We start from the raw sequence: 23,995 nt of genomic DNA, 5'->3' as shown, positions 1-23,995 counted from the left end.
GCATTTTTTTTATAAACGAATAGCACGATTGGATTGGGATAAACAATGTGCAATCGATGTATGTCAATGTCACTCAATTGTTAGATAGTTTTTAATGGAATCGAGCCAATAATTTATTATTATATTTTTTATATAAAATAACGTATAATGATTTATTATAAGTTCAATGTTATTATCTACGAGATTGTCAAAGTTTTAACAACTAAATCAGTTGAAATAGTTTTTATGTATATTTAAATTGCCAATGGACTATCCTAGTTTAAAACTTTTCTACTCAATGTAAAAAAATTTGATTCGTCATGCACTGTATAAATATCAGTATTCCATCGCAACAAAAAAAAAAACTCATTTATAAGTGATTTTACACAATTCCTCTGTGTAACTCTTTGTACAATAAAAGCAATTTGCATTTAAATATTCGTGATCAGTAGTTGTATATATGTATGGTTGATGTAAATATTAAGCTTCAACGATAAATTATTTCTATGATTTTCATCTTGTCATGCAGTTACGACAATATTTCATATTTATATAAATAGATATCTTTAATGTAAGATGTGAATATTCAAATGAGAATAATATGCATAACTTCTTTTTTAATTTTCTTCTTTTTTTAACATAACTATTTTTTCTATCTTTTATGGGTTTTTTTTTCATCTACTCAAGCCATAGATAACTGTAATTAAAAATATTTATCATTTTTTTCTTTTTAAAAATAATTTTATTAATTGAAGAATAAAAATTTCTATATTTCAGTAAAAACAATTGCATTTGTAGAATAAAATAATTTTAATAAATAAATTTTATTATCAATAATTAATTTTTTTTTATCAATTCATAGTATGATAAAATGAAAAACATATTTTCTTTTAAAAGATATTGAAAAAATTTTCAATAAAAGAAAATATCTACAATCGAAATAAATATTTTCAAAATATATACTCTAAATCGAAGAAATTTTTATTTTACTTTAACTCAGTGGTTTTGAATTAAAAAAAAAATATCTTTAGATCATGTTCATTTATTACACGCAGGAAAATATGAGTTATGTTGTACATAGAATATAAATTTCTTGATTAAACATAATTTATTGAGACTCAAGGTATTTATTTTTTTCTGTTCATAATAAATAATGTTTAGTGATAATAAATATTCTAAAAATATTTTACTAAAGTATTTTATCAAGGAAGATAGACTACCTTTTTTTGTAAGAAACTTTTTTCAAGATATAAATCACTACAGCAATGATCGTATAATACGAGAAAGAACGAATTCAGGAATATCTAAGATATAGTGAATCTTACAAATCTGAGTATCGAACATCTGAACTGTAGTGATCCTAACCGAATCTACTGCGATGGCACATTTTATGAAGCAGATTTATTTAATAGATAAATGATAAATAATCTTTTACCCACTAATTTCATTCCAATTTCAAAAAGGTACATTTTTTAACCGCCCATAAAAAGAAAAATTACAGTAAGGGAAGTAATTAGATTTTAGTCCGACATTGATTACTCATTTTCCAATTATGTATTTCCCGTTGGAAAAAAAACTTCTACTGACTGGTAACTTGAAAAAGGTTCAACTACGAAATAATTGAAGATAATGAGAATGGTATCACGAAAAATTTCATATTTAATATTAAAAACCTATTCTTAAATTTATTTTCCATCTGTTGAATTCTCGTTTCCTCTCAAGACCCACTTTACAACATGATTATTTAATTAGCCACGTGGGTTTATTATAATTATAAAAACTTCTCGCTCAAAGTAACAAACTGAAGTGAAAAATATACTCAGCTATTGTATAAAACTTTTATATGAAAAATAAAATAAATTATTTCTTTCATAATATAAGAATAAGTTTTAGCATAACGGTATTTTATTTCATTTTTTACCTGAAGGGGTTTGATGTGTCACGTGCATTTGAACAAACGTTCATAACTGAGTGTCAAGCAAGCTGATGCTCGTAATCTGCTTCACAGAAAAAGACTTTAATTAAAAACATTTCGTTCATGTGCTCATCTTTTTTTTTACCCTTGTTTTACCCTTTCTGTAATTTTTTTTCATTTTACTTCAGTTATTCTGTTCAGCTCTTCTTTGTTTAATATCTGAGAAAGTATGCCTATTCAAGAGACTTTACATTATATTACATTGTTTTAAGCTTGAATAAATTCCTCCCAAGTATCTATTACATGCATGTTGAAATAAATACATCGTTTTTATTTGTCTCAGAACAATCTTCTTTCCTGTTCATGAGTGTGGACATTAGATTAGAACTGTTAGAAATTCAGAAAAAAATTTCATTGAACTTATGGATCATTTTACCCATAAAAATCGACTATTTTTAAACATAATTCCTACAGAATTTATCCAGTTATCTTTTGCTGCAATACGTTACAATAAATCAATGCTACAGATATTCGAACATATGCAATCTGCAATTCAACAAGATCTCTTTTTCATTCTTTCATTCTTTTGTATGATTTTAGCTTTCGAAAAAAAATTCAATGTCATGTTATAAAAAGATTGATTTATTAATATGTTGTTGATTTTTTATTCTCCTTAATTTACTGAAAGAAAATTTTATCGAGCTAAAAATAAATATCTTTTACATATATTTTAGAACAGATGATGATATTAAAAATATGTATTGATTAGAAATCTCGTGAAGGTACGAAACAGAAAGTCGATCATGTGAGTTTACAAACTCGTATCCATACTCATTTATTGTTCTATGATGAATATTGTATTAATTACAAATCAGAAAATCATTATATTAATTTCTGACTGAAAATAGTGGAAAGAGATTTTCTAATATTTGATAATTTTGTATCAATGTTTTATAAAACAGAGACAAATTTTACTTTAAAAATCAGAATCTGTGTTAACTTTTGACATTAGTCAGAGAGCAAAAAAAATTAACATATCAGCCTTACTTTTGGAAATGTTAATAATAGAATATCATGATCTACCCTACAGTTCACCCTACAATTTGTCTTATTTTTAGTTTCATGGTGAATGCTCAACAAAAATTGTCAATAAAATAGAAAAAAAATTCCTGTCATCTGAGGATTATCTCAACAACTTGATTGTCACAGTCATATTGTTTATTGATTTTTTTCATAAACCATCACGACACGAAAGTTTTCGTTGAAGCACTACCAAATTCATTTACATTCAGTTTTTCTAATATTCAACAACAAGTAATATGACTCTTTTTAATTTTTATGAAATTTCTTCAATAAATTGTTTCATATCTACTGAATGATTCACAATATTTTCATGACATTCTAAATATTCGTTTCACGTATCAAATATTTATTAAATTCTAATTCGAGAAAAATATTCGTGATTGGTTTTTAAAACCATTCAATCAAAATCAAATTTGATTGCACTCCATTTTTTAGCATTTATAAATTCATCAATTCGATTTTATCATCAATACCTGAACAACTATTAACTCAATAATCAAAGACACATTTCTTTCATCTATGTCACAATAATCATCCATTTGATGAAAGAAATGATTAAATTACCTCAGGTGTGGAGGTAATAAGAAAATTTCAAATATATTAAAAAGTCTCAAGCAATGTAATATTGCTTGATATTGCATATATTCAGAAATATAAAGCAACTGTAGACGAAAACTAGTGGTAAATCGAGCGGATATCTCGGTCGAATGGATGTCAATGTTGAAACTTGCAATTTCAAGCTTTCTGAATGTAACGGATGTTATATAGCATTACCTTTGATGACAACACTTCCAATTTCGAACTTCATTTCTATTTTCTACATCTCTCATATACAAATTCCTTTAGACGATCAAATTAGTTTATTTACACCAACAAAGTTTCCTTTATATACATCTATACCTCATTTCTAATCACAATTGACATAAATTATAAGCTTGGCATATCACATACTAATGACATCTTTGCTCTGTTGACTTTATGAATTCAACCAATATAACATCATGGATTTCTATTCATTCCTATTTTAAGTATATCTTAAAAGTATTAATATTACTGCTCATATATCAATATTTAATTTATCTTAAATTCAATGTAAAGAGTTTTATGAAATAAAGCTGTTCAGGAAATTGTATCTTTTAACGAGTATATTCATAAATTTAATTGGACTCAACTCTACTTTGCTGGAAAGATGTATTGTAATAAATTTTCAAGTAAAAATAGTATCTACGAAGAATATTAACTCTAAAGTAGTGATATGAGATGGTAGTTGCTCGATTATAACCATCTAGATGGAATATTATTTTTATTCTTTAAAAGAATAATTCTAGTTTGTAAAATTTTTTGTATTACTTATAAAGCTTTGTTCCCTTTGTTTTCTATTTTTAAATTGCTCTATAAACTTCTGTAACAATAAAATGAAAAATTGAAAATCACTTCAAAATAAATGGTTGAAATACAACCAAATCAAATTATTGTAGAATATCTTCAATGATTAAAGAATCCTTTCAAAAACTTTTCATAATATTATTAAATTTTCTTTATTCAACCAAAGAACTCGAATTTTCATAAACAAAACTTTAAAATAAATTTATATTTACTCTTTTTTTTCGTCATATCAATTACATATAATTTTTTATTATAATATCATTTATTTTATCGACTCTTTCTTTAATTATTTGCCTTTTTTGACTTTATTTCATCAGCTTTTCCCCTTTTTCCTACTATATAACTTAATTTAATTTATTACGATATTTCGTTTCTACGTTCGCCTACACGTTTGTCTATTTAGCTTACTTAAGAATAACACTTCATTCAAAAAATCATCCATGATAATAAAAGAAAACAATTTTTAAATTAATCAAACATATTAACTGACATTTATGATGAGAATGCAACTCGAATGGTAATCGTATATTTGAAAATAAATTTTATATTTATTTTTTATAATTAATATAGTCTAATCCACTATACTAAAAATAATCAAGATAAAAATATAATATACATAACGATTATTTTCTGATTTATAATCGGATAATATTTTATATGATTCGTTGTATGGCTTTCATATCGAACTTATTGTATTTTTTTCAATATATTTCATTTTTAGAATTAAAATATGCATTTCTAAACAAAAATTCACTACAAAAAACTGAGCATTTTTAAAACAATCATGGGTTATTTTATTTGTAAAAAAAGAAAGTACTAATCGGATGAGTGAACATGAATTGATAGTGATATGCTTCGTAACAACACTGTTTCATTCTTTTTATTTTTTTCCACTTGTTTTATTTAGTCGTTGAGAAAAGTAGGATTACCATTATTATTCGTAGAGGTAGTGCTATTATATACTTATATAAAAAGTCACAATAATGTACAAAAGAATTGATTCTTTTGCATTGTGATACTCACATGCAGTCAATTAATTTCTAATAACTAATTTATTAGCAAGATATTCAGTAGATTTGATACTGCGAGGGAATGGTACCAGTTAAAATATTTAAATACATAAATGACTTAGTTACCTGATAGAGTTAAATTTCCTAGATTTATCCAACAGTCACTTACACGTGTAAACAATCAGATTGGTAATTGCCCTAATCTGAATATTTCGCAAGCCTGAAATAAAAAAGAAAACAAACACTTGTAACTTGATTTCAAATTGATACGAAAGTTTGAAAGAACATTATAAATATTGTCTTAAGAATATCCCAAGAGGATACTTTACCACGTTATTGTGCTTTTATAAAATAAATATTTCTCCCGTTTTCCCAAACGTTTACATTCATACCCACGAGAGCGCTTTGCAGTTTTACATTAAATCTTGTAAATGATCTCTCGTATTCTTGTGTTAACCTTTGGGAATTATAGTTTTTGTCGTTTTCCAAAATTTATTGTTTTGCAATATTTCATATTTATTTATAGACGAAATAAAACATATAATGAATCTAATCATTTTGAGATTAGAAATAATAATTTTATTGTATTACTAAAAATCTATGTTTTATAATAGAAAATAAAAATTTTCGAAACTTGTTGTTTCAGGAAAAATATCCAAATGAGTCAACAGTTGGTTCAACATTGTTGGATGGGTGGTGGTAGTTGATTTCCTCCAAGATTATCATCAGTATTGAAAGAAAAAACCAATCGACGTAACAAATTAAACCACTTAAAACTGAAACATCACAATGAATTTCACAAGTGTAGATTGGTTTCAACAAGCAATGTTCAATATAACTAATCAGACTTCACTCAACCCATATTGTGGCACTGATTTACCAGTAGTTACAGTAGTTAATCAAATTCTATTTTCGATAGTTTGTATCATGGGTTTACTAGGTAATACATTAGTAATTTATGTGGTATTACGATATTCCAAAATGCAGACAGTAACAAATATGTACATAGTTAACTTGGCAATTGCTGATGAATGTTTTCTCATTGGTATTCCATTCTTAGTGACCACAATGAGTCTTAGATATTGGCCTTTTGGTAAAATTATGTGTAAAGCCTATATGACAACTACGAGCATCAATCAATTTACAAGTAGCATTTTTTTATTTATCATGAGTGCTGATCGTTATATAGCAGTTTGTCATCCAATATCAGCACCAAAAATGCGTACACCATTCATCTCCAAGGTAGTCTCAGCAACAGCGTGGCTTACAAGTGCTCTCTTCATGATACCAATAATTCTTTATGCTAATATCGAGGAAGTTGAAAGTGGAGTCAATTGCAATATCTATTGGCCAGATAATCATGGAGGCCAAACAACTTTTACTCTTTATTCACTTATATTAGGTTTTGCAATCCCACTTACTTTTATTTTAATCTTCTATTTCTTAGTGATAAGAAAGCTACAAACAGTTGGACCAAAAAATAAATCCAAAGAGAAAAAGAAATCACATAAAAAAGTAACTAAACTTGTCCTAACAGTGATAACGGTATATGTTCTTTGTTGGCTTCCATATTGGATCACCCAGGTAGCACTAATTTATACACCACCAAAACAGTGCCAATCTCCAATAAGCATAACAGCATTTCTACTTGCTGGATTTCTGAGTTACTCTAACAGTGCTATGAATCCAATACTCTATGCTTTCCTAAGCGATAACTTCAAGAAAAGTTTCCTCAAAGCGTGTACATGTGCAGCCGGCAAAGACGTCAATACCACACTCCATCTTGAAAATAGTGTATTTCCAAAGAGGAAAAAAACCAATACGGAACGTCTAAAATCTAAGAATCGGCCAGTTGCCAATTCCACAAATTCTCGAATAGAATTGGAAATAGATGAAGAGGGTGAACGTGGTCTGCTCATCAGTAAAACCTCTACTACAACAGTTACCATGACATCTAGAACAAATATAACAGCAGTTGTAAGCGATTCGAAAGAACATGAATTAATACAACGAGAAAGTAACGAAAACAGTAAAAAAAATGGAACACAACTCACTCATCTCACTCAACTTTAAAGCATATCAATTATAACTTGTACATTGCATCAGAAATATGACACCTTGGCTTATTGTTATTATAATCATTTTCATGAACTGCAGGATATGCTTAAGATATATTATCCAGCGTTATCCATCTCCCTCATTTCTCCTTATTTCTTGTCTTTCATATCTCCTCCGGCCTCCTTCATCTCCAACCTATTACCCCATTACTCGGTGAAGTTTATCACAAGAACTTTCTGTATGTTAGATATACTTGTGTACATATAAGCCACGACGCAGTAAGGCAACTAGGATTATCATCAACTGAATAAGCTAACTCTGTAAATTAATTAAACAATTTTGTATTTTGTTATTTGCAACAAAGTCTGGTCGCCTATTATTTACATATTATATTCCTAAATGAGCATTATTAGTGATAGGTATTTTTCAAGTACAGATTAAAGTTTTGAATAAATTGTAAATAATTAATTAAATATTCAATGTCATGTCAATTTATATTTTGAGTATGCTTTGTCATTTAATATCTCTTGGATAACTGTTCTAAATACTAGTTAACATAATTTGAATTGTAAACATGATATTGATAAAAATTACCATTATATAGAAGAATGTTACTGCTAGAAGTATTTTATATGAGTGACATATTAAGTATGCCTTATAAGTCAAACTCTGAATGTAGTGTGGCAAGTGCGTATATGATCTACAATCGAGATCCTTTGGATTATTGCCTTCTAGTTTACTCGAGCATGAGTACGTTCATGGATTCCGATGCTATGCCATTCTAGTCTACTTACCAAAGAGTTATATCATGTGGAATTTTAACTATTGGAGAATTTCTTCTAGCGTATAATAATTAAATGGTGCTTAACATTGTCATAAATAATAGTGTATTTGTGTTTAGAATTGAATTTTACTTTATTATTATTGCTAAATTTAAATAAATGAATAATAATTCTTTTTTTTTATTCTTATAAACAATCTTGAGTTTCTATTAATTTTACTATTTTATTTTGTCATTGGAATCATTTTTATTGTCTCGAAAAAAATTCATTTCAGTCACTTGAACGATTTCATTAAATTAAAAAATAAGAGGCTAGATACTTCAAAGACACTACTTAAATACTACTTGAATATTAAATTTAATATTTACATTTAATCTTCAATATTTTTTAAGAATAAAATTGAAAAAATGAAATAGTAAAGATAATGAATATTCTGAAAATTCATAAAAGTGATACAATTTAATCTTTTGTTTAGTTCAAATATTTATTTAATATAAATTGATAGTCAGTGGTATTGAAAGCCTCAAATAAATTTTTGTTACCAGTTTGAGGGAAATGAAAAATGTATGTACTTGAAAATAATATATTTGGTGACTATATGTGAAAACATAAAAGTGAGCAAGGAATCAAATAAAAAGACATATAATAAAGACATTGTTCAGTCTAGTCTGTTCATATTGCACTCAACTCTTCTTCTGGAATTCTAAAAGTCAATATCAATACGATGGTAAATAGTTCAACACTGGCAGTTTAGATTCCTTGACTTTTTATTGTATATTTTGTTTCTTCACTTGCGTAAATTGTCATCTTTCCCACAGCCAAGATTTTGTTACTTAAATTATATGTAGTTTTATCTTAATTAACTCTTGTTGCTCCTCTTCATACAAAATAACTTTAAAAAAATTGTTTGTATAATATTAATTACTTTACATGTATTTTTGTTAATTTTATTATAAGTCGTATCATATTTAAATAATTAGGGTAAAATAATGATTAATCAATGTCGAAAATTAAAAATATGGATGATTGATAGTCATTTTCCATCTTCATCGAATTAATGATCCATGTGTGTGCCACAATAAATATTTTAAGACAACAGTGTATGTACTTAACAATTATTGTATACGTGATGATATATATAATTAGAAATAAATTAATATTATTATTGCTATTATAAATAAAATACACATGAGTATTGAGAAAATGATCCACACCTTTGTGATAGTTTGGATTGTTCTCTTGATATTGTAAATAAAAGTTGTAGCTAGTTTGTTTTATATGGGGTTTTAATCTATAAAAAATATTCGTTTACTTTAAGAAATAATTTTTTTTTATTTATTAATTAAGAAAAATAGTTCTTACTGAATGGAATTTGTAAGAAAATATTTGTGTGAAAAGTAGAGGATTTATAGTTATATACAGTAATTAACTATTATTGCAACTTGAAAAAAAGTATTTTTATGGAAAAAAATGTTAAATAAAATTTATGTCACAAATTAATTGATTGAAACAATATTTTTAATATCGAATCTAAATCAATTATTAGCACTGCAAATCTGGGAAAATTTTATTGTTTAGTAATAAAACACGAATTAAACTCTTATAAGTGTTTATAGTGTTGAACGCCATAGACTAACTTTAGAATTTTGGTAAAAGTATTTATAGGTTTAATTGAAATTTGTTGAATCGGAAACATAGTTTTTATTTTATTTCAAATCTTCTTTAACTAGTTCCTAAACTCTCAGATTTGCAGTGAGTAAAGCCATTGTGGAGATTTGTTGTTCTAGTTAACGTCATTTTAAGGAAATTTTTCCATTTTTTAGCCATGTTTTGATTTTATAAAAGTTTTAAATATATTTAAAGTTTACGGAGTATTGAAAATAATAATTTTACAAGCAGTTCAAAAAATAAATGTAAAGAGATAACTAAAGTTGATATTAATTAGTGGAGTTATATAAAAAAGTATTGTTTTAAATATTGTCACTAAATATTGATTTATGAGGTGCGATGTATTATTGATAATTACTAAAATATCAATTGGTAAAAAAATGAACATTAAACCTGGTGATCAACATTAAATACTACTATATGAAGCATAAATTGTTTGCGTAATCAATTAACGCCTACGGCAAATACAATAATGAGTAAAATAATCGAATGAAATATTCATAAAGAATTTTTAATTTAACAAATGCATTTCTCTCTAGGAACAAAAAGTTTTTATGCCATCATTACAAAAAAAAAATAATTTAAATTAATTATTTGTTTTTTTTTAATAAAAAAAAAATACTATCAAGTTAAAGAAAATAGTAAAAACCTATCGACAAATAATCGATTCCTCTATAAATGTAATTACTGTGATGTCCTTAAAGCTGGTGTCGAGCCAAATAGAATAATAATAATAGTTTAATTTTTAATTTTGAACAGTTAAAAGTAATTTGTACGTGGAAAATATTTAAAGGTCAAATTAAATAACGATTATTTAAAATGTTGAATTTAATTTCGATATTAAATTATTAAATATATTATCTCGTTGTTAACAAATATTTTCAGATTATTTGTTGAATAATTCAAAAATAATTTCAAAACATCGATGCAAGAATTAATTTATCCAAGTGTACTTGATTTTTTAATAATATTAAAAATTTTTTTTTCATTGAACAATTTGTTTTGATGTTTTATGTATAAAAACGACTAACGGCGCTTAAATTAATTAAGAAAAATCTACACGTCCTAATGAAATTTTTAGTAATTAATCCAATTATAATTATTATGAATAAAAAATGAAGCGAGTAAGATTATAAATAAATAAGATTAACAATGAGATTATAATTTTCTATGTATGTATATATAAATGTATATTAAATATAAAAATATTTAGTTATTATCAAATAGGGTAAAGATATTTAAATGTTACATAAATTTAAGAATGTATATAATTTATGAAATAAAATAAATATGTATGAATTATTTATCACTCAAATTCAATTTGTTATTTAATTGATCCTTTTTGAAATTATTTTCATCTTTCGATCAAATTAAATAATCATTTATTTATCTTAAATTACTTTGAACTTAAGACTCAACCTAAAAAAATGAAACTATCTAAAAGTTACTGTCCATCCTATCAGTTGAATGACCAGGGATAATCTCGTAATCATTAGATATATCTCATGTTTTCAACATTATCTCACATCAATGATTATCAACACTGACAGTAACATACGTAAAATGTCCAGATAATAAACATTTAATTAAACCCTATTTTATATATTTTTTTCAATTCAAAATTATCATCATCATCATCATGGAATACACATACATTAAGAGATTTCCACATAGAATTATATTATTCATCAAATAATGTGCTAAATGTTGATATTTTAATTGTTATTTGCTTTCCATTAATTTCCCTCGATACTTTATATACGACTCAGTGGATCGATAAATGCAAATGAACTGGGAATACAATTATATGTGTAAAAAAATAGAAAAAAATAGTAATTAAACGCAAATGAAACAATGAATAAAACACTGTGCTATGTCGGTGTTAAAAAATATTCTTTTTTATTAGTTCAATTAACCAAATGAATCATATGAGTTTGCTTCATTTTTAATAAATATCGATTAATCAAGTTTTATTGGAGCTGCTGGTGATTGAAAAAAACTAATCACTGAGAAAACTAATCCACTATATCACTACATATCGATAAAAAAGTTTTTTTTTTTAAACAGTTATTTATCTTCCTTCAGTAAAAATAAAATTTAACTATTGTTATAGCAAATTGAAATAATTCTAAAAAAATATTTTTTTTTTTTCTCAAGACAATTCAAAAAAAGATAACTTTAAACATATTAAAGTTTACTAAAAAACATCAAAGCATTTTCTAATCATCAGGATGTCTTTATCCTGGTATTATATTATTAACAAGAAGCGTAGGAGTTTTTTCTCATGTATTAAAAAATAACTCAAACAGTAAACAAAATTTTATAATTAATATTTCGCTTTTTAATTAGCTTATCAGTCTTTTTTATAAGCAAATATTAAAAATGTGAATTCCTGAGAAATTTTTTTTTTTGTTTAAAATGTTAAACAATTCTTTTTTAATATTATCACAATAAACTAATATTAACAAAAAAACTGAATTCTACAATCCTTTATTTTATTCTATTTCGAAAACTATGTTTTTTACTGCTTCCAATCCAATATCAACTGATAGAGGCTATCATAAAATTTTGTATGCATAAAATCCTATAACAATTAAATCTGAACTAACAAAAACATTGAAAATAAAGTTCTTAAATTGCTAATGATAAACTTAATTTCAAAAACGTATCAAAATTAATTCTTCTATCGACTTTTTCTAACTATAAATAATTAGATGCATGCTAAGATTGATAGCAGAGACATGCTGTTTTTACATCAACTTCAAGGAATTTGTAATTAAAAAGTTGTTCTTGATCAGCTGAGTACCATAGTACATCATAAACTCACTTCTGATTAATTTATTTTTCCAATAACAATTTTAATTGTTGAATTTCATATTTATTAACACATTGAATGCTGAACCAATATTCATACGATATCCAAGTGATACAAACTTGTATCCAACACATGTGTCAGATATGGCATTGAATATGTTAACGTGTCATATTGATTAATGAAAAAATATGTTATGGATTATATCTACTTTAAAATTATGTTTAAATAAAGAAAGAATTATCTCTGAAATGCAGTTAACACCATTTTGTAATATATTAAAACAACAGAAAAATATTGAACATTTTTCCCAACATATTTTCAGATGACTTGCTATTGTTAAGTTCCAATATCTTCAGCAAAAATGCAACCAAGTTGATTGGAATAACACAAAAACAAGGAATAGAACAAAAAGTATATAAAAATGCATGACTGTTTGTCACTATAATAGGAGATAAACAAACCATGTCTATAAACTATGGTTACTGTGAATGTTTATATGTAAATGTATGATAAGATAAGCAAAAGTAAATGACGAGCAGAGAGAAAAGACATAAACATGTACATCATGGGAAGGTTGTTTATAGAATTTCCTTCGGGATGTGCTTAAATCCTAAGACAAAAGAAAACCTTTCAACATACAGTTTTATCATCGGGATAGAAGTAGAGTTGAATGTCTAGATTTTAAACTTTTCTTTTAGTTTGATAAGTTTTCACTTTTGATGCAGGATGAGTAAACGTTAGTTAATCGCTACGGAAATTAACCTACTTTCATCTTATCTATCTTTATCATTTTAGTTGGATTACAGACCATTTGAATAATATTCAATACTATTTGAAAAGTTTAATTGTTTATCAGATTACTTTTTCTTTTTTTTTTAGTCTATCCAATCTCATAAAAAGTGCATTAAGTGATGCTTTATCATCAACATTTTTATGCAATTTTATTAATTGACTGATGAATGATTTATTATTGAAACAATGAATTTAATCTTTAAAATGACAGAATTGGCAAATCATGATAATTAAAAATCAACAAAAATAGATAACGTTGTGAGAATTGTATATTCATGATGAATATTCTTATCTGTTATTTGGCATATCATATGTCAAAATGAAAAAAAACTTCAATTTCGCTGTAAGTTATTTTTGTGATACAATTGATTTAAGCTGGCCGTAATCTGTTTTGGTTTTACAAAGTAGATTTAAATAGTGCTCATACTTTTCATTTTCAGATAACCTGATTTTTGCCAATGTCTATTAATCAAGTTATTTCATCAATCCAACAATCATGATATTTTAAATGGATTAAATAATTTTTATTATTGTTAATAATAATTCATTATGTTTATAACATCAATGGATTTTGTTAATTATTTTTAACTTACATCTACTCATAGGTTAGCATTCTCAGCGTTTCATATCGAGACAAGTCCATAAGTACAAATGTTTAAGAATTAATTATTTAGCTGCACTATTTACTTTGAAGATTATTATAACAGTTTATTTGGAGAAAAAGTATTTATCAACTACATCATTTGGAAATAATTTTAGCTGAACTGTTACAAAACTCAGTTTGAAAACACCACTACTGAAGTCAAATGAAGACTTTGCACCATTCATCAGCTGTTTGGAATATCCGTTCGATGTTTTCGACCGGTTCATAAAAATCATCTTTCCAGTGAGGACCCGTAAAACGAATTCATCAAAAAAGATGATCGACGAAAGTCGCGACAGGTTCGTAAGACGATTAATTTTAATTACCTAACGTATGCAAATATTAAATCAATGTGTAATGTATAAATCATTAAATTTATCATAAAATATTTATCAAAAAGCTCATGCCTAAAATGTTAACCTAAAAAACATCTATTCGTATATTTATCTGCCTATGGTGTCAGTTTTTATTTACGAAATTTATACAAAAATATTTTATATAATTTTTTTTTAAATATATAATTATATTGTAATCAATAAGTGCATTAATACCTATTTTATAAAAGAACTATTTATAATGTGTAGTAAGTAGTTATGTACATTGGAGCACAGTAATTTCTATCAATACCAATGATCTCATAATTTCTTTTAACAATGAACAATTGTAAGTGAAGCAAATAATAAAGACACTTTCATTTAAACTAAATTAACCTTGATTTAAGTCACGTTATTAATTTCCAATCATTTTTTATTCAGAGACGAAACTGCCAATGTTGCCATCATTCGTGAAGTTTATGATAGTGCAAATGCACACGAAACATTCGAGTACGAGCTGGAAAGAGCTCTTGAAGCCGAGTGTAATCTCATAGTAATTGAGCCATCGAAACTTGGCGATGAAACTTCTCGATGGATTTCAGTAGGAAATTGCCTGCACAAAACAGCTTCCATTTCTGGATTAACTGCTATTATAACAGGTAAAAATTGTTCATGATAATCATCTTTATAAGCTTTAATTAAATTTATAATTCTTTCAGGTCTAATCTGGAAAGATAGACCTTACATTTGTGGAACATTTGGTATCACTGCCATGATCACGTGTGGACTTTATACTGTCTCATGGCAGTTTGATCCTTGTTGTCAGTATCAGGTTGAGCCAGATACGAGTAAATTACCTCATGTAGAATTATTAGCAGTTCTAGGACCATCTTCACCTACATTTCTCGTTCGAAAAGATGACCGACGAAGAAGAATACTCCATGGAACTATTACAATTGCAGCTGTTAGCATTTGTGCATGGAGATTATATCAGGCATTTAAATGAAGTGCAACGTACAAAACTCAGGTGTTAACTTTCCTAGATTTTCACTATAAATATGAGCAGCAACTTCAACAGACGCTCGGTTTTATTTACATTTCCTCTGCCGACGTTCATTCAGTCTTACAGAAATTGTTCGTAGTTTATAAATTCACGCTCTCTTGCTTTTTTTACTTATTTTATATGATACTCAAAGGTGGAAGAAAAATTTAATTCATTATTTAGCAGTACAGTACATAAAAGCAGCTAATATTTTACTTTAATGACTAAAGATGAGCTTCCTGATTGAATTTATTTTGTACGAATAATATAATTATTGCACACTCCAATTAGGTAAGCTCAATTTTGTTTTCGTGTACAATATTTTAATCAGATGGAGGGTGCATCTGAAAGAAACACGAACAATTTCAAATCTGTAGATACAATGTGAAGTTTATATAGACGAAAAAAAAAACCATTTTATTCTTACTGTAATTTTAAGCTGTAAATAAAATAGGTAGAATGTATCATGCATAATAAAAATCTTATTTTACTTTAAATAAAACAAAAGTATCAGATTAATGCATAGAATAAAAAATTGAACATTATTCCAAGTTGGTTAATTCATCCAGCAAATTACAATTTTTGATTGACATTTTTTTTTTCATCATGATTCTTGTTTTGATTTCCGATCAATATAAATAATTTTGTCGGATGTCAAAAATTTTTCCGTCTATCATAAAATTTAAATGAAATTATCAATTTCATAAGATCCTTGATTGATCATTTTTTATTAATTTTTGTATGTTTTTCGTTATTAAATATGTATATACTTATTGCAGTGCATTAGTCGCAATGGATTATGTATAATTAAACAAATAAAGCTTATGAGTAACTCATATTCGATTTTTTTTTAGAGTTAATAGAAAATATTTTATTATATCTAGAATAAATATAAATATTTACATTATAAATGTAGTGAATGTTTACACTACTAAAAAAAAAGTGTTCAATACACAATATTAAAATCTTCGTTGTACGAATTAATTAAAATAAAATTGTACTATTCATCGATTAGTAATATAATATGAAAAAAATTGATCTACTAATAAATTAACTAATTTAATTTAGAATTCGCGTATTTTTTAGCACGCATTTGCATTATTTTAAAATATAATGATGGAATCATATAACGTATAAAATTCGCTAGTTTGGCTGTTAAAGGAGCAATCATAACTTCTTTACTCCTTTTTAAAACCGCCTCCAATACTTTATCTGCAACGTATTCTGATGAGTATCCTTCCAGAGTAGATTTGTCCATTTCTGCAAAAGTTAAACTTAAGTAAAAAATAAATTAACTTAATTAAATAATAACTTACGGCCATAATTTTCGCCAGTTTCAGTTACAGCGTTCAGTGACAATGATGTCTTTATATAGCCAGGGCTAATGACAGATACCAGAATATTTGTATCAAATAACTCTGCTCTTAAGCAATCACACCAAGCTTGGAGAGCATGTTTAGATGCTGAATATGCAGATCTTCATAAAAATTAAAATTAAAATAATTTTTTGTAAACAATTTTTTGTTTCATTAATTAAAATATTATGCATAAAATACCTGTATGGTATTCCCATTTTCCCTTGAACACTACTGATGCAAACAATATGACCAGATTGTTGTTTTATCATTGATGGCAGAATTGCTGGAATTTCTTTACTGTTATCTCTATTTCTATTTAGATAATTCACAATTGAGACTTTAAATCTTTTAATAATTACCTTTTGTCAAAGCAATCTGTGCAAAATAATTGATCATCATAACCTTAGTATCAACATTCATTTGTGTATTTTTAGCCATTCCCCTGTATGACATTCCTGCATTATTTATTAAAATGTCAATCTGTCCATGTATAGATAAAACTTTGTCTACTTCTGTCTGAAGTGAGGCAATCTCAGTTAGATCTACAGCAAGTATTATAGGTGGATGAGTTGGAACAGTCTATAAAAATGAAATATAGTTAATAATGATGCTGCATATTATTTTTCACATTAAGTGAGGTCAATGCCTTTAAAAATGATTCTTACGTAATGAGTGTGCAGTAGAGTATTTTTAACTCTTTCTAGTTCCAATTTTCGCCTTGCAACAAGAATTAATTTACACCCACATCTGTAAAAAGCATGAGCAAGAGCTTCTCCCAAACCTGAACTTGCTCCTGTAATCATTACAACCTAAAATGTAATGAAGATAATACATAATGATATTTAAAAACTATAAAAATATTATATCTTACAATATACCTTTTCACGTAATTCCTTTTTTCTCTTTTTCATTTGAATCTTGGTGAAGAGGTAACAACCCACCCATGGAAAAGTTATTGGAATTCCAAATATGGTAAACAGCCAAAATAATATTGACCCTCCTTTTATCATAATGAATTTTTTATAGGACTAGGAAACACCAATAAAATTTCTTCAAAATATTTAATATATTATCGAAATAATTAAACAAATCTAAATCAATTAAATCCGATGTAAAATTCTTGTACACAAGCACTAACAATCAATGAAACAATTAATATTGATGATAACACATGATCACCGTGTCACGTGGACATAAAAATGAAGTAATAAATATTTATCAAACTTTTTGTAATTTAACATTGATAATTGAAAAATATTTTTAAAAGATGTTGATCAAGTTCCAAAGTATTTTTATTATTATTATTATTATTATTATTATTATTATGATTTTGGATAAATGGCTTGTCTCTGATGGTGATACTTTGTTTGATTGTTTGATAACAATCTATTGTTTTTAATAAATATTTTTACAGTTTTTCTTATAAGTAATTTAACTTTAGAATTAAGAAATATAATTTAATTACAGTATTTTAAATTTAAAAATACAATTACAATAAATTCAATTCTAATTTATTTTTTTATTTTTTTAATACTGAAAAACACTATATTCTGTTTGGGCGGGATAGATGGCACTAATCTGATCCCTACATAGATGGCGTACCGCATTTAAAGCCATGAGGGTAACAGAGATTATTTGCGTGTTTTGATTGTTTTGAAGATAAACCTGATTCATTTTTAGTTGAATCTAACTAATTGAGACATTGATTATATAATTTGATTAATTATATGCGATAACTATTCATTCATTTTATAATATTAGTTTATACCTAATAAAGTTGGTATATTATTTATCTACTTGTATTAATAAATAATACATTTTTAAAGATGCCTGCTTCAGCATCGATGAATTCTCACAATGTGCGTAAAAGCATTTTTCCTTCTATGTATGTACGTAAACAAGCTTTGAGGAATATATTGATAGAGACTCAAATCCTTGGTAAGATAATTATATTATTACTTAATTAATATAAAACTAAATTTTTCTTAGGTAAATGTAATGAACGTCTTGTTTCAAATTCTTATGAACACTGGAATAATAAATAATAACTACGGAAATAATATCAGATGAATCCAATAGGCTAAGCAATATTTCAAGTTACTTTTTTCTCTAAAAAAAAATTTAAATATTTCCTATAAAAAGCGTTTTCTTAATAATTTTTCTCTTCAAAAATAAACAATAGACAACGACGTGAATGAATGAACATTAACGTAAAGTGATTATTTGTTCTACTCTTACTGTATTAATTATTTTTACTTTACTGTAGATTTTCTGTTAAAAGTGATTGTTACAATTTGTTTAGAACAATTATTTTATGTAAATAACTTATTTAGTAATTGGATATTATTTTATTTAAATATCAAGTTTTTTCAAGTTTCGCGGGGTAAGAAATAACTGTAATGGCGTCATGGCGCTAAAACTACAATATTTCTAACCTAAAATATTTGTGTAAATAAACGATTACATAATGATGTTTTGATATTATTTTAAATTCATTTTTAATCAGGAAACAAATTTTTTTAAACATTTTTATAACGGATAATTGTTCTTTTCTTTTTTTAAAAAAAAAATTTTGTTATGGCGTCCTCTCAACATTCACAACCATCACGTATAATGACTCGTCGCAGTTTTTATCGCACTCCTATAGATAGGAAAAAAGCCTTAAAAAATCTTTTACATACTACTCAGGATTTATGTATGTTACTAATTTTTGAACAGTTTACTTTTAACAAATTTTAATCTATTATAATAATTTACAAAACTTCATCTAATATACTATTTATTTTATTTTTTTATAGATGAACACAATCATTCCGATGCCCTTAATAGATTGGAAGATGTTTTTAAAGAAGCTGATAAGATTCACGATGACATTTCACTCAAGGAAAAAGGTATACTACTTATTATTTAAAATAACATTAGATTACGTGCTAATTTAAATATTCTTATAGCTATCAATCAAGATGAAGTCGTTTTGGATTCAGAGGTAATGACTTTATCTTCAAAGGTCATTAAAACCTGTGGTAAAAAGTTGACAAAAGAGCTAGGAGATTTTAGTGCTGAAGATTTTGCAGAGAAATTATTGCGCTATGTTCAAAATTTACCTGATGTCACATTAACAGAGCCAAATTGGGAGATATTAGAACGAGAACTGCCTCCATTTAAAAATACTGCAAATTTTATGAGCTTACTTTGCAACCTTAATCGGACAAATCAAAAAAGCCAAAAACAACTAAAGATCGAACAAATTGCTGCTCAAAGAGCCCAAGCTTCTCAAAGAAGTCAAAGAACAAGATTAGATCTTAATGTAGCAAAGAAAAAGCCTGAAAATGTTGTGCAATTAGATAAAGATGAAAAAGGTGTGGAGGAAACTGTCCTTAAAATTGATTATTTGATTAAAAATACTTACAAAACTACCCGAGAACCGATCAATTATTACAAATTAATTTTGGATCCTGATTTTGGAAAAACAATTGAAAATATGCTTCATGTTTCTTTCTTGTGTCGTGATGGACATATAGAAATCCTTACTGGTAAAAACAATTATAAATTTTAATTGAATTAATAATTTCTAAATATTTATATATTGCTCATTCGATTATTTCATTTTAGATAATGATTTAAATTTAGTGGTCATTCCGGCCTCGAAAGAGAAGAGAAAAAATGCTCAAAGTCGACAAGTTACACATAAATATCAACATATCAGTTATTTAGACATGAAGACATGGCAGGTCAGTTGATATTTACTGAAACCAAAAATAATTATAAACGATTTAAAATAATAAAATTATTATTACTTTATTTTAGTTTCTGAAGGATGCTTTTCGGCTAACCGAACCAATGATAAATTTTTAAAAGTCTTCAATTTTACGTTCATTAAATAAACAAAGTATTAAAATATATAATGAAGAGCATTTACTATTTTTATAATATATACGTAATTAATTATGATGGTATTCGTTTTAAAATAAAGATGTAGTTCATGTTACGATTATTATTATTATATTAATATCGTTGATTAATAAATTAAATTTTGGCAATCAATTTTTAGAATATTTTTCTTTTTATTAATATTTGTTTTTTTCACTAATTAGTGTACATTAATCAATGATTAACATCTTTCATTATTTTTAATATTCTTTTACGACGTGTAAAAGCATTTCTAACATTAACCGACGATTAGGGGGCCAAAACAATCTTCCAAACATAAATAAATGATTAAAAAATAAAAAATATGTTTACTTTTTACATTAATTTATTTATTATACCTGCGTACTACAGTTTAATTCGCAGAATTAAAACATTTTGGTTTATAATAACCCGGCAGTAAAGTTGGAAGATCGTTCTGGTCTTTCTTTTATTCACCTATATGAGAATCACTGATTTAAATGAATCGTAAATAAATTTTTTTGTTTCATTTATTGGTTTTTGTTTTTTTTTGCTATAAACTTAAGCTTGCGAAGAGGATTAATGATTTACTGCTTGGCAAGTGTTTCTGCTTTAGCAATAACCTCTTCAATTGGTCCTACCATGTAGAACGCAACTTCTGGGAGATGGTCGTATTCTCCAGCTAAGATTTTTTGGAATCCTTTGATGGTTTCTGGTAAAGGCACGAGTTTACCTGCGTGACCTGTGAATACTTCAGCGACCTATTAAAATAATATTAATTGATTAATGGATTTTTTAAGTGAGCTATGAAAAATTACATCTATTAATGATATTAAGAGTAAAAATATAAATAAAATTTAAAAAGTAATTCTAAATTTACCTGGAATGGCTGAGATAAGAATCTTTGAATTTTTCGTGCACGGGCAACAGTAAGTTTGTCCTCTTCAGACAATTCATCCATACCCAAGATGGCAATAATATCTTGCAGGGATTTGTAATCTTGGAGAATCTTCTGGACACCACGAGCAACATTATAATGCTCAGGCCCAATGATGTTGGGGTCCATAATACGGGAGGTAGAATCAAGAGGGTCGACAGCTGGATAAATTCCAAGCTCAGCAATGGCTCGAGACAATACGGTGGTGGCATCCAAGTGAGCGAAAGTCGTGGCAGGAGCAGGATCAGTTAAATCGTCAGCTGGTACGTAAATAGCTTGTACTGAAGTAATTGATCCTTTCTTGGTGGTAGTAATTCGTTCCTGCATGCTACCCATATCAGTAGCTAATGTTGGTTGATAACCTACGGCTGATGGAATACGACCCAACAAAGCAGATACTTCAGAACCGGCTTGGGTAAACCTGAAAATGTTGTCAATGAAGAGTAACACATCTTGACCTTCTTGATCTCGGAAATATTCAGCGACAGTGAGTCCAGTCAAGGCTACTCGAGCACGAGCGCCGGGAGGTTCGTTCATTTGACCGTAGACCAACGCTACTTTAGATGTTTTGTCTTTCAAAGAAATGACACCAGATTCAATCATCTCGTGATATAAATCATTACCCTCTCGGGTTCTTTCTCCTACTCCAGCAAATACTGAGTAACCTCCGTGGGCTTTAGCTACGTTGTTGATAAGCTCCATAATCAATACAGTCTTTCCTACTCCAGCACCACCGAAAAGACCTAAAAACATATAGCAATACATGTAGCAAAATATTAATTCTCTATATCAACGATCATTTCTTTAAGTTATGTGAATATTGATTTTTTACCAATTTTTCCTCCTTTAGCATAGGGAGCTAGAAGATCTACTACTTTAATTCCAGTTACTAGAATTTCTTGTTCGACCGACATGTCCACGAATTCTGGAGCATCTGCGTGAATTGGTGCAAGTTTGTCAGTGTTCACTGGACCACGCTCATCAATTGGTTCTCCAATGACATTGATAATACGTCCTAATGTCTCAGCACCGACCGGAATTCGGATGGGATATCCAGAGTCAAGGACTGGTTGACCACGTACCAAACCTTCAGTACCATCCATAGCAATGGTACGTACTGTATTTTCTCCAAGATGTTGAGCAACTTCGAGAACCAAACGTGGGGTTCGGTTTTGAACCTCGAGAGCATTCAAAATTGGTGGCAGGGCATCATCAAATTGAACGTCGACGACGGCACCAATTACGGCGACAACTTTGCCCTGAGCACCTCCTTTCGCTGCCGCTTTCGCATAATCACGCTCTAAAAAATCAAGTTATTCAGTCATTCAATTTTTTTTTAATTACTACAGTTTGAATTTATCAATTTTACATGAATAATTAATGAAAACATAACTAATTAGAAAAATTACTGTGCTTGTCAATAGCATATCAATTGTCATAATATACTTCACATGGTAAAATGAACCCTTATGAGCCTTTTATTCATTTTTTCAAGGTTTTAAGGGGATGTAATCAAAATATTAGGTAATAGTTACATAACTGAAACTCTTAGATTATTAGAGTTGTTTTCATATCTTCAAATTTTTTATTAATCAAGTAGGACAGTTAATTTTTATTTGATGAAATGAAATTAAAAATAGAAAATAGGAGATTTTCAGGGAATAAGATGTTCAAGTAATCAAAGACCAGAATAATTGGAAAATATCATAAAATGATAAATGAAATCAGATTTAGTATAAGAATAAATTATGAAATAATAAAAAGTGATCATTACTGAATATTTCATTGCCAATATCGGAACTAAATGATAAATAAGTAAATAAATCCTGAAAAATGTCTTGAGTGACCTAAAGTGTCGGCCATGTTGGCACACGATGGGACGTCGACGACCGAGAAAATCCGAATTATATAATCGATTAACGTTATAGAAATACATAAAATCAAGTTGTCAATTCATTGAATGAACTTTCTAAAACGAAGAGATCAAATATTAAAACGTTAATCGTCAGGAAGGTGTCAAAGTCGTTTAAAATGTCTAGGATAGATTAAATGCCGGAATACATGATAATGGCAATGATGTGATGAATGAAGGATTGCAAAGATTGAAAGATTAAATTGTTAATTAAATGTTTGTACTTACTGTTGACAGAGATAACTCCAGATACTTTGGCGACTTCATTTTGAAGTAAAGTAGGTTTGACGGCCCTAAGGGCTCCTGCGGCTGCTTTTGTTACGGCATTCAACATCATGGCCGGTCGAATAGAAAAGGCGACCGGATTCTGCCGAAATGTTTCTGAACAAATCTCTCGGGAGTATCCGTGAATA

The 23,995-nt window shown here is 27.3% G+C and overlaps 5 protein-coding genes across 6 annotated transcripts in view; 3 read left to right on the top strand and 2 right to left on the bottom strand.

Annotated features, from left to right (window-relative positions):
• LOC118066260 (somatostatin receptor type 2-like) overlaps positions 1–8,329 on the top strand; it is a 28,527-nt gene extending 20,198 nt beyond the window's left edge. Inside the window, exon 2 of the mRNA XM_035082168.1 lies at positions 6,020–8,329. Within this exon, the coding sequence (XP_034938059.1) occupies positions 6,163–7,446 (1,284 nt within the window). The 5' untranslated portion in view covers positions 6,020–6,162 and the 3' untranslated portion in view covers positions 7,447–8,329. The remainder of the gene's footprint in view (positions 1–6,019) is intronic.
• Positions 8,330–13,950: 5,621 nt separating this feature from the next.
• On the top strand, positions 13,951–15,951 carry Pmi (Transmembrane protein Pmi). Its single transcript, XM_035082169.1, has 4 exons — positions 13,951–14,093; positions 14,248–14,430; positions 14,887–15,104; positions 15,165–15,951. Exons 2-4 carry the CDS (start codon positions 14,408–14,410, stop codon positions 15,449–15,451), a joined length of 528 nt encoding a protein of 175 aa, XP_034938060.1. The 5' UTR covers positions 13,951–14,093; positions 14,248–14,407; the 3' UTR covers positions 15,452–15,951.
• A 486-nt stretch (positions 15,952–16,437) lies between these two features.
• On the bottom strand, positions 16,438–18,350 carry LOC118066220 (dehydrogenase/reductase SDR family protein 7-like). Its single transcript, XM_035082089.1, has 6 exons — positions 17,724–18,350; positions 17,511–17,654; positions 17,205–17,424; positions 17,044–17,128; positions 16,804–16,964; positions 16,438–16,747 (listed from the first exon to the last, which is right to left on the bottom strand). The coding sequence occupies exons 1-6, from the start codon at positions 17,853–17,855 to the stop codon at positions 16,542–16,544; spliced, it is 948 nt and encodes a 315-aa protein (XP_034937980.1). The 5' UTR covers positions 17,856–18,350; the 3' UTR covers positions 16,438–16,541.
• A 165-nt stretch (positions 18,351–18,515) lies between these two features.
• Nse4 (Non-SMC element 4) lies at positions 18,516–20,806 on the top strand. Of its 2 annotated transcripts, none has more exons than XM_035082111.1 (5): positions 18,516–18,783; positions 19,644–19,736; positions 19,797–20,378; positions 20,458–20,576; positions 20,653–20,806. In XM_035082111.1, the coding sequence occupies exons 1-5, from the start codon at positions 18,672–18,674 to the stop codon at positions 20,698–20,700; spliced, it is 954 nt and encodes a 317-aa protein (XP_034938002.1). In that variant the 5' UTR covers positions 18,516–18,671; the 3' UTR covers positions 20,701–20,806. The 2 variants fall into 2 exon arrangements, with proteins under 2 accessions (XP_034938002.1, XP_034938001.1); XM_035082110.1 differs by lacking the exon at positions 18,516–18,783 and adding an exon at positions 19,276–19,540.
• A 94-nt stretch (positions 20,807–20,900) lies between these two features.
• Positions 20,901–23,974, bottom strand: ATPsynbeta (ATP synthase, beta subunit). Its single transcript, XM_035082108.1, has 4 exons — positions 23,811–23,974; positions 22,503–22,970; positions 21,614–22,413; positions 20,901–21,494 (listed from the first exon to the last, which is right to left on the bottom strand). The coding sequence occupies exons 1-4, from the start codon at positions 23,917–23,919 to the stop codon at positions 21,321–21,323; spliced, it is 1,551 nt and encodes a 516-aa protein (XP_034937999.1). The 5' UTR covers positions 23,920–23,974; the 3' UTR covers positions 20,901–21,320.
• Between the last annotated feature and the right edge of the window lie 21 nt (positions 23,975–23,995).

Source organism: Chelonus insularis, unplaced genomic scaffold, assembly GCF_013357705.1.
Source record: "Chelonus insularis isolate UGA/USDA-ARS -01 unplaced genomic scaffold, ASM1335770v1 contig_338_pilon, whole genome shotgun sequence".
Lineage (NCBI taxonomy): Eukaryota > Metazoa > Arthropoda > Insecta > Hymenoptera > Braconidae > Chelonus > Chelonus insularis.
The sequence above is the reverse complement of the archived record's forward strand: the minus strand, read 5'-3'. Positions and strand labels throughout refer to the sequence as shown.

Excerpts from the sequence above, each read along its gene's own strand:
- Nse4 (XM_035082110.1), top strand. The coding sequence starts at position 19,423 with ATGGCGTCCTCTCAACATTCACAACCATCACGTATAATGACTCGTCGC. Across the intron at positions 19,541-19,643 it reads ACATACTACTCAGGATTTAT|ATGAACACAATCATTCCGAT; the intron begins GTATGTTACTAA and ends ATTTTTTTATAG. Across the intron at positions 20,379-20,457 it reads ACATATAGAAATCCTTACTG|ATAATGATTTAAATTTAGTG; the intron begins GTAAAAACAATT and ends ATTTCATTTTAG.
- LOC118066220 (XM_035082089.1), bottom strand. The coding sequence starts at position 17,855 with ATGATAAAAGGAGGGTCAATATTATTTTGGCTGTTTACCATATTTGGA. Across the intron at positions 17,655-17,723 it reads AAAAGGAATTACGTGAAAAG|GTTGTAATGATTACAGGAGC; the intron begins GTATATTGTAAG and ends ATTACATTTTAG. Across the intron at positions 16,965-17,043 it reads AAAATGGGAATACCATACAG|ATCTGCATATTCAGCATCTA; the intron begins GTATTTTATGCA and ends ATTTTTATGAAG.
- ATPsynbeta (XM_035082108.1), bottom strand. The coding sequence starts at position 23,919 with ATGATGTTGAATGCCGTAACAAAAGCAGCCGCAGGAGCCCTTAGGGCC. Across the intron at positions 22,414-22,502 it reads TGCTAAAGGAGGAAAAATTG|GTCTTTTCGGTGGTGCTGGA; the intron begins GTAAAAAATCAA and ends ATATGTTTTTAG. Across the intron at positions 21,495-21,613 it reads TCTTATCTCAGCCATTCCAG|GTCGCTGAAGTATTCACAGG; the intron begins GTAAATTTAGAA and ends TTATTTTAATAG.
- Pmi (XM_035082169.1), top strand. The coding sequence starts at position 14,408 with ATGATCGACGAAAGTCGCGACAG. Across the intron at positions 14,431-14,886 it reads ATCGACGAAAGTCGCGACAG|AGACGAAACTGCCAATGTTG; the intron begins GTTCGTAAGACG and ends TTTTTTATTCAG. Across the intron at positions 15,105-15,164 it reads ATTAACTGCTATTATAACAG|GTCTAATCTGGAAAGATAGA; the intron begins GTAAAAATTGTT and ends TAATTCTTTCAG.